Source organism: Chiloscyllium plagiosum, chromosome 5, assembly GCF_004010195.1.
Source record: "Chiloscyllium plagiosum isolate BGI_BamShark_2017 chromosome 5, ASM401019v2, whole genome shotgun sequence".
Classification (NCBI taxonomy): domain Eukaryota; kingdom Metazoa; phylum Chordata; class Chondrichthyes; order Orectolobiformes; family Hemiscylliidae; genus Chiloscyllium; species Chiloscyllium plagiosum.
This window is the reverse complement of record NC_057714.1, coordinates 73,741,831-73,752,405: the sequence shown is the minus strand read 5'-3', so window position 1 is coordinate 73,752,405 and position 10,575 is coordinate 73,741,831. Positions and strand designations below refer to the sequence as shown.

General features: G+C 40.2%; 1 protein-coding gene across 4 annotated transcripts in view; it reads left to right on the top strand.

Annotated features, from left to right (window-relative positions):
- Positions 1-10,575, top strand: part of LOC122550004 (metalloreductase STEAP1-like) — a 50,046-nt gene that overhangs the window by 17,002 nt on the left and 22,469 nt on the right. For all 4 annotated transcript variants that reach the window (XM_043690370.1, XM_043690369.1, XM_043690371.1 and 1 more), the window contains exon 3: positions 7,370-7,861. In XM_043690370.1, coding sequence (XP_043546305.1) covers positions 7,370-7,861 — 492 coding nt within the window. The remainder of the gene's footprint in view (positions 1-7,369; positions 7,862-10,575) is intronic.

Genomic DNA, 10,575 nt, shown 5'->3' with positions numbered 1-10,575 from the left:
TGGTCCTCTTGGGAGCAGATGCGGCGGAGACGAAGGAATTGGGAATATGGGATGGCGTTTTTACAGGGGGCAGGGTGGGAGGAGGTGTAGTCTAGGTAGCTGTGGGAGTCGGTCGGTTTATAGTAAATGTCGGTATTGATTCGGTCGCCTGAGATAGAAATGGAAAGGTCTAGGAACGGGAGGGAGGAGTCTGAGAAGGTCCAGGTGAATTTGAGGTCAGGGTGGAAAGTGTTGGTAAAGTGGATGAACTGTTCAACCTCCTCGTGGGAGCACCTGCCTACGGAACCGACTGACCCCACACGGACTCCGGACTACGTTCAGACCAACAAAATCTGGAACTCCCACGAGGAGGTTGAACAGTTCATCCACTTTACCAACACCTTCCACCCCGACCTCAAATTCACCTGGACCGTCTCAGACTCCTTCCTCCCCTTCCTAGACCTTTCCATTTCTATCTCGGGCGACCGACTCAACACTGACTTTTACTATAAACCTCATTTCCCCTCCCCTCACCTTGTCTTAGTCAAATCCCTCAAACTCAGCACCGCCTTCCTAACCTGCAATCTTCTTCCTGACCTCTCCGGCCTATCACCCTCACCTTGACCTCCTTCCACCTATCGCATTTCCAACGCCCCTCCCCCAAGTCCCTCCTCCCTCCCTTTTATCTTAGCCTGCTGGACACACTTTCCTCATTCCTGAAGAAGGGCTCATGCCCAAAACGTCGATTCTCCTGCTCCTTGGATGCTGCCTGACCTGCTCCGCCTTTCCAGCAACACATTTTCAGCTCTGATCTCCAGCATCTGCAGTCCTCACTTTCCCCTCGAAGAATGGCAAACTGCCTTCCCTAAAGGACATTAGTGAATCGGATGGGTTTTTACAATAATTGATAATGTATTCATGATCATCAATAGACTCTTAATTCCAGATTCCTATTTATTGTATTCAAATTCCACCATCTGCCATGGCAGGATTCAAATGCAGATCTGCAGAACATTCCTGGGTGTCTGGATTAACAATCCAGCAATAATACCATAAGGCCATCGCCTCCCCTAAACTCCATTACTCCATTAGCTTCTATATTCCTGCATCTCAAAGTGACGTTAAAAACTTTTCATCATCCTAAAGAGACAATTCTTTCCAGCAACACCTTGACTCACTCTTCAATCTCCCTAACAACCCCTTGTCTTTCCATGTCTTCTTTCAATATACACAAATTTGATGCAACTCCAGTTTTTTTTCACCTTCCACTCACTGCCTAAGACCCCAAACAATCCACCATCTGCAAGAGATTTAGCAGCTGTTGACTCCCCCAGAATGACCTTTACCCACTCCTTTGTCTGTCCAACTGTTTTTCTGTCTCTTTGGGCTCTACTTCCACCTATTATTCAGTTCGTCCCCACTCTCCCCACACCCTCTTCTGTACAAAAAAATCCTTTTACTCGCTGCCATTTTGGACCCGAAATGTTAACTTGATTTCTGTCCACAGGTGCTGCCAGACCTGTTGAGATTTTCCAGCAATTTCTGTTTTTTATTTCAGATTTTCAGCATCCACAGTTTGTTGTTTTTTTGAAAATGATTTATGTTGTATGCCTTTCAATTTGGTGAGCTGTGGTTATCGATTACAGTGCAATTTCCACTACAATGGTGAGACTAAATGTAGATTATGTGGCCTCTTTGTGGAACAGTTCTTTTCAATCCTTAAGTAGAATCCTGTGGTCCTGAGCTTCTGATCAGCTGTCATTTTAATTCTTCACTGTCTGACACGTCTGTTCCTCAGCCATCTGCTGTATTCCAGTGAAACTAAATAGAAGCTTGAGGAAAAGTAGCTCATCATTTTATTTGGCATTTTGTCGTGTTCAGGATTCAAAACTGAATTCAATCATTTCAGACCACAACGTCTCCCCTATTTTGATACACCTGAAAGAACTGAGGAAGGGTCACTCGACTCAAAATGTTAACTCTGATTTCTCTGTGCAGATGCTGCCAGATCTGCTGAGCTTATCCAGCAATTTCTGTTTTTGTGTCCTATTTTGCTCCATTTTTCCTGATTTTTGTTGCATCACCAGTTGTTTTAGCCGGTTGTCATTCTGCCATCTACCTGTTCGCAACGCATATTTTGGTTCTTACCCCATGACTACTCACTTTTGCCTTGCACCACCAACAACCAACACTATTGTCATTTAAAGAAAAGATGGTTCAGGTACTATCAATGGAAGGGTAGATAACAAATCCAGACTTCTTTGGATGAAAAAGAAAGAGGTAGAAATTATAAGATAGAATTAAAAATTGTGCTATGACAGATGTACAATTGAGAACCAGAGTGAATATAGAAGACTCTGAGAAGTGGTGAGAAAGCAAACAAGAGACTCAGAGAGGGAATATGAAAGGAGACTGGCAGCTAACATGGGAAATCCACTGTCATTTTATAAATAGTAAAAAGGCAGGAAAGTGGGGAATGAGATTGATTCAGGTCAAAACGGGTTTTAGATGTGTAAGCAGATGGCAAGACTGAAGTATTAAACTAAGACCTTGCATCTATCTTTACCAAGGAAAAAGATGTTATGCAGGCAACAATGAAAGAGAAAGAAATTAAGTCACTGAAAGTTTAAGATAGACAAAGATGAAGAATTGAGTAAGCTGTTTGTATTTAAAGTTAAAAAGGACTTCCTGAAGAAGGGCTTATGCCCGAAACGTCGATTCTCCTGTTCCTTGGATGCTGCCTGACTTTTCCAGCAACACATTTTCAGCTCTGATCTCCAGCATCTGCAGCCCTCACTTTCTCCACTGGAACTGATATCCAAGTTTACTGAAAGAAGTGAGAATGGAAATTGCAGATGCACTGCAATAATCTTTTAGTCTTCCTTAGACTCAGGGATGGTTTCAAGGGACTGGAGAATTGCATATGTTATCCCTTCTTTTATAAAGGGGTATAAGGATAATCCAAACAATATCAGTCAGTTTAACTTCAGTGGAAAATCAAGAAACAATTCAGGACAAAATAAATAGGCATGTGGATAAATACAGTATGGGTTCATTAAGAACGGATGTCATTGATGTAAATCTTTTTTAGGTTCCTGGAACTTTTGTTTTGAAGAGGTAATAAAGAATTGATTAAGGCAATTTTATAGATGTGGTTCATGCAGGCTACCAATAAATATTTGATACAGTGCCAGACAGCAGACTTGTGAGCAAAGGCCAAGCTCATAGAATATGAAGGGATAGCAGCACCATGGATATAAATTTGGCTGAGTGTTAGGAAACGGAGTAATGCTTAATGGATGTGCTTCAGGCTGGGGGGAGGTTTTTCTGTGAATTTCACCAAAGGTTCATGTTCGAATGCTTGTTTTTACTGCTTAATTACCTAGACCTTGTTGAACTTGTGCAATTGCAGATGATAGGAGCTTGGAAGCATTGAAAACATTAGGGGAATAGTGTAGAACAACATTAGAAATTGGTGGAGAGACACATGGGTGTCAGGTGAAGTTAAATACAGCAAAGTGTGAGATAATATATTTTTGGAAGGAAGAGCCAGTAAAATAAAAGACTCAACACTAAAAGGAGCATGGGGCAGAGGAACCTTGGGTAATATATGCAAAAAGACAGTAAAAGTGATGTAACAGGTTGGTAGTGCAGTTAACAAAGCATATGACATCCTAGGCTTTATTAACAGAGTACAAGAGCAAGGAGTTATGTGGAACTTATTTAGACACTAGTTCGATTTTGCAGTTTGAGCACCATGGATGAAGGAAGGAGTGAAGGCATTAGGCAGTATTCAGAAAAGATTTAAGAGAATGATTCCAGGGATGGGCAATTTCAGTTATGAAGATAGATTGGAGAAACTTGAACTGTTTTCCTTGGAGAAGAGAAGAATGAGAGGACATCTGATTGAAGAATTTAAAATCATGAGGAGGGTGGACAGAATAAATAGGGAGAAAATGTTCTCGCTAATGAAGGGACTAAGAATGAGAGGGTGCAGATTTAAACTAATTAATGAAAAAGTGAAAGTGAAACAATGAAAAATGTTTACACTCAACAAGTGGTCAAGTGCACTTCCTGAGAGTGTGGTGGGGAGTTTGTTACGAGCCATCAAACCAACATTCTGTGATTTTATTGAAACTGGCTACGAGATGGATGCCTCTGTCAGTGCCTCATGGTAGAGCTCACATGACTGCAGTTAGCCAGGACAAACAATAGTACAGTTTTGAAATTTATTTCATTGTATTCATTCATTCATTCATTCAAATCCCCCTTTTCATCAAGAACATTTTGAATTAACTACATTATCCAACTGGTGTTAATAGAACTGATCTTGTGCATTGGCAGTTTGTTATCCTCCTCAGTCTCTGCACATGTATTACACACACACATGGAGGAATCTTACCATTTTCTGGCTATGTTTATCTTTTAACTTTTTTTTTTAATTTAACATAATGAAGGACTGTAATTTACCTAATTTTTGTACCTAATTTATTTTAGTACCTGTGGTTTGTAACTAGGTACTTTCTGCCTAAGATGGCACCATGTGTGGTGGACGTTGTACATTTTTCACTGTATGCCTATACCTTTTGTTCTCGAATACGCATGACAATACAACATAATTCTAATTCTGTTTCTAATTCTAAGTGCAAGTTGTGCATGTTTGATGAAACAATTTTTGCCATGAGGCCAAACCCGTTTGCTCACCATATCTTACCAAGCTTCGTTCAAGCCCTCATAGCGAGAATCATGACCTATTTATGTCCCGACTCATCATGCTCTGTTCCTGGAGCAACACACCACTCACTGGAGATACGGGGCGACAATGTATTAAAAAGGCCAAGATGCACCTGGACAAACACTGTCAGTATGGAGCTGCCTTGCATGATTCCTGACGTTTGCCCTGAACATGGAAGACAGGGGGAAATAAGCACCCCATGATGTGGGCAGGGTTCTGCTGGATGAGACAGTGCAGTATCCCCAGTATCTGTGGAGAGAACACATTACCAGGCCATACCAGCCTGGTCTGAGGTAGCCACCCACACTGAAGCAGTCTCAGCCATCTGGAAGAATGCCAGGCATTTGATCATTGCCTTTCTCCACTCTGCCTGCACAAGTGCTGTGATTCTCTCTGATATCTCATACTCATTCCTATCTTTACTACTGCATTCATCCCTCACCAAGGCTCATGTTCTATCACTCTCATTATTGCCTGCAACAACTTCCCCACTCACTGTGACCCGTCCCAAACTGCCATACCACTTACTCTGCATGCCTACCGCACTGCCAACTCTCTTGCTCTAGGAAACCCGCACCAACAGTAATAACTGTGCCTCCCACTTCGATTTTCCGTAACAGATGCCTCCCCCTCATTCTAGTAATAAAACATTACGGAATAAGACAGACAAAGTCAAGATAACACACCATCTGTCATTCAGTTCCTTACACCTTATGAGCAGAGGATCCTGACCCTGATTTCCCTAATAAAGAGCATCAATGGGAACTCAACACACCAGTGCAAGGATCATGCTATGTCTTTTGAGCAAGACAGAGACATTGCAGCAAGATGATCTCAACATTGAGTCTACCATCTCAGTAAATTTTGCCACTCATCTCATCATTTAGAGCTTGGTAAGATTCCACCCACACTGTTTAAATTGTGCTGGTTTATTTATGATGCATATACACATTGTTGTTGGCTGTACATCCAAGTGATGTGCTTCCTGTGGGGAGCATCATTCCTGTGTCACTTGTTGTTGCTGCGATAACTGTTGGTGTTCCATTGCTGTTTTTGGATTGCTGTGGACCTCTAAGACTGATGAATTCACCTCTTCCTGTGCGGCTGCCTGCATTTGAGGAACAGTTGTTCCAGTTCTGAGCATGTGCCTGCAGTTATGATTTGATCCACCATATAAGATTAAGGCGATAACTGCTTACATGGGCCCAAAGTTGCCACTTCAGCTAATTTTTGTTGAGAGTGATGAAGCTTCCTTTTCTGACTGATCCCCAATGCTCAACTGTTGCAATGGTTCAGCACTCTTGTCAAGTTTAAATTTGGCTTTCTGCCATTTCACCTTGATTTTGCCATTCACACCTGTTACTAGTCATTGAGTCATAAAGTCATTCAGCACAGACCCTTCTGTCCAACCAGTCCATGCTAAATCCCAGACTAAGCTAGTCGCACCTGCCTGCTCCTGGCCCATATCCCTCCAAACCTTTCTTATTCATGTATCTATCAAATTGTCATTTAAATGTTGTAATTGTATCCACATCCACCACTTCTTCATTCCACATGCAAACCACACTCTGTGTTTAAAAAAAATGCCTCATGTCTTTTTTAAATCTCTCTCCTCTCTCCTTTAAAGATGTGTTCCCAGTCTTGAAATTCCCAGTCTCGAAATTCCCCATCTTGGGGAAAAGATAACTACCATCAACTCTATCTATACCTGTCATTATTTTATAACCTTCTATTAGGTTACCTTTCAACCCCCTATGCTCCGTTGAAAAAGATCCTAGCCTGTCCAGCCTTTCTTCATAATTAAAACCTTCCATACTCGGCAACATCTTCGAAAAGCTCTTCTGAACCCTCCCCAGCTTTATAGTACTTCTGGTTTTAATAACGTCTTGCTATTGAAAGAATATTTGAGTGCTGCATACTATGAGTCCTTTTTAGTGGACTCCTTTTAATGCCTTCAGTAGTTGTGTTTCTCCACTTGAGAATTGCCATGAGTATATATGTATTGGATTTGCCCGATTGTTTTATGACTCCTTTGCTAATTATGATAGCCAATTCAGCCTTTCCATTTCACTGGGGATAGAATGAAGGTGGTGTAAGGTGTTGAATTTCCCAATCATTTATGAAACGGCTGAGTTCTTCACTCATGAACTGAGGGCCATTGTCACTCATCAGAGTTAGGAATGCCGTAGCAGTTGAAGTTTTCTTCAAGAATGTCCCAAACAATATCCAAAAGGGAATTAAATGGTTCTTTAGAAAGGGAGGAATGTACAACATTACGTGGAGAGGATGGTCATCTGGAGAGCCAGCGCATACATGATGAGCTGGATGACCTCATTTTGCACTGTAAAAACCCTGTGACTCTGCATATGAGCATTACATGAATCATCTGATTGATCATTTTGTTCCAGAACTCCACGCCTGTCCCCATTCCCAATTATAGGTTGTGTCAGTTAGAAGAAAACCTCTGATTTTTTTTGGAATGAGTACTACTACTTATAGCAGAGGATAGTTATGTTAAAGCTGTACAGCTGTGTAGACAACTTGCCCAGTTATTCAAGTTCCATATTTATAAAATGAAACAAAGGAAAATTCTGCTAGTTTGAAAGCCACCTACTTATTTTTGTTCACTGAATCAAAATCTAATTTGTGTTGCAGAATTCCGGGATATCAACAAGAAATTCAAAATGGCCAAAACATCCTCCTTTTGATGACTTTGAATATCCTTCACAGCTTGATAGCCAGCTGGAGTTTTTCCCACTTTGGCACTTTCCTGTAAAGCTAGCTGGGGGATTGTCCGTTGTTGTTTTCGTATATACTTTACTGAGAGATATCATTCACCCCTATATAACTGAAAGCAAAAACGTATTCTACAGAATTCCCATTTTGGCCATGAACAAAATGCTTCCAGTGGTTGCCATTATACTTTTGACTTCAGTGTATTTACCAGGAATTTTGGCAGCCATTTTTCAGCTCTATTATGGGACCAAATACCGACAGTTTCCTCAATGGCTGGCTCACTGGATGTTGGTACGAAAACAACTAGGACTTATCAGCTTCTTCTATGCTGTGCTGCATGCATTCTTCAGTCTCTGCTATCCTATGAGAAGATCATACAGATACAAACTACTCAACTGGGCATATCAGCAGGTAAGAATAAGAATAACTATTAACTTAATTATTTTTAACGCATTATTTTTTTTGTGAATTCTCTTAATTATAAATGTAAACTTATTCTGGGGAGTAGAATACATTCCTGTTTTCCACCACCAGTAATGTCAAAATTAAATAAAATGCCACTTAAGTTACAGAAGTTAATGCCTCAGCATAATTTTCTTCATTTGTCCGGTTCATGTGATTGAATTTATAACTACTTCTGAGCATTTGTTTTGCATTGCACACTTACACCTATTATGGGAGTAACAGCTATTCAATCATTTCACACAACCATAGATTTTGTTGAAACACTATGAAGTAGATTTCAATCCAAATGCCAGAAGTTAATGAATAATATTTGGTCTTGCAGTGTTAACACATTCTTTGAAAATAGTTGGTCTCAATTCTGTAGTAATTTAACAATCGGTCATCAATAGACTCAATAATTTCTGCTTCTAACTTTTGTCACTAGGTTAACATCAGAAAATATTATCTCAGAAGCCTGATTGTTGTTTATTGTTTTATTACTCATAATTAATATGATTATTAAGTGAGTGAGTCTAGTCTCAGACTAAAAATCAATTTGTCTGCTTTATAGCTTTGATTAGCCAAATTAAGATTATATGTTGCTTTGAATGATTTGTTCTCCAATTTTATAGATCCACCCTACAGAAGTTTAGCTCCTTTTCTTTTGCTTGTTCCTATTCCATATATATAACTACTCATTGATTACATCATTACTGTGTCACAATCTCAATTTCATGCTAGTCGCATCAAACTGTACAATGTTTATCACTATCATAATCGAGAGCTTTCACTCTATAATCTGCCTGGCTGATCACGTCTTGGAAATTGCTGCAGTTTTAATATTGGCAAAACTGGAGCCATCATATTTAACTGTTTGCTAACAAAGCCTCCTGACTGCATCAACCTCTTTGGTTGAACTTGGTAGTGTACGAATTGTTTTTGATCCATACCTGAATTTATTCAATGTTTATGATTTGTGACTAAGTCTCACTCCTCTCCTTTGTTGCTGGAATTCTTCTCTTTGGTTTCTTGTGTGACTGAAACCTCCTGGTATTTTTCTTTCCTCTCAAATTTCACTAACTTCATCATGTCTCAAATTACCTTCGCGGTACCTGCAAAATAATCCACTGGCCTGCTGCTTTGACTTATAAGCTCCTGTGATTGTCTGTCCTTGTGTTTATTGACTCCTGGACTGTCTTCATTTTTAGATCCATTCGTAACATTGCCTAAGTTATTGAGAAACCTTCCCCATGTATGTTCTATTCCACTAATGTTTCCATCTCTTCTTTCCTGGGCACTTATTCAGTCCAGTGGATCTGCAATTTGGATACATTTTGTTTTACTCCCTGTTTTGTACACCCTGCCAAAAGAAGTTGTCACAATCTTTCTTGGTCTTTTACCTGCACAAATTCCTTTTAACATGACACTTAACCATCATTCTCATCCTTTCCCGTTTAAAGTCTTTAAAGTTTTAAAGTCTTGTTTTACGTTAGAAGTAACATATAAATGTTTGTGGATATAGAGTTTGTATCTATCATGAATTATTTGTAGGTACGATGCTAAAGAACAGCTATGAGACCAGAGGTCAGTTCCAGTCTTGAACAATGTTTACCAGCCCCGTCAAAACTATCTATGGGAGTGAATCCTTCAGTCATCTGTTTGAAGCACCTGCTGGCAAGCCAGCCAAGGCATGGACATGTCGTAGGCCAGATAGCCTTACCTTTCAAATAAAGATTACTATATAAAATAGGGGAGGCAATGGCCTAGTGGTAATGTTGCTAGCCTGTTAATCCATAGACCCAAGGAATGTTTTGGAGACCCAACTTTGAATCCTGCTATTGTAGATGGTGGAATTTGAATTCAATAGAAGTCTGGAATTAGGGGTCTAATGATGACCACAAATTGATTGCCAGAAGAACCCATCTAGTTCACTGATGTCTTTTAAGATAGGAAACTGCCATTTTTACCAGGTCTGGCCAACATGTGACTCCAGACTCACAACAATGTGGCTGACTCTTAACTATCCTATGGACTGGGCAATAAATGTTCACTCAACTAGCCATGCCCTCATCTCACGAATGAACAAAAATAAATGAAAGAAGAGCATTTGGCTTTAAAAGCTCTTTTCAAGACCTTAGCATGTGTTAAAGAACGTCATAAGCCATGTTCTTTTTTGTTAAACCATTGTTGTCATATAGGGAAACATGGCAGCTAATTTGAACACATCAAAAGTTCACAAACAGCCAGGGATAACTGACCATGTTATATTTGTGATGTTGAGTGAGGGATAGACAGATTATCATCTTCAAATAGTGCTATGGAAATTTTTATGTCCCCTTGTGTGGACTGATTGACATTTGATTTAATGTTTCATTCAAAAGACAGCACCCTGGCAGTGTTAGACATAGAACGTAGAACAGTACAGCACAGAACAGGCCCTTCAGCCCAAGATGTTGTGCCGACCATAGATCCTCATGTAAGGTAAACCTAATGTACAAACCCTCAAATTTCTGTGACCATATGCATGTCCAGCAGTCTCTTAAATATCCCCAATGACCTCGCTTCCACAACTGCTGCTGGCGACGCATTCCATGCTCTCACAACTCTCTGCATAAAGAACCCACCTCTGACATCCCCTCTATACTTTCTGCCAAACAGCTTAAAACTATGACCCTTCATGT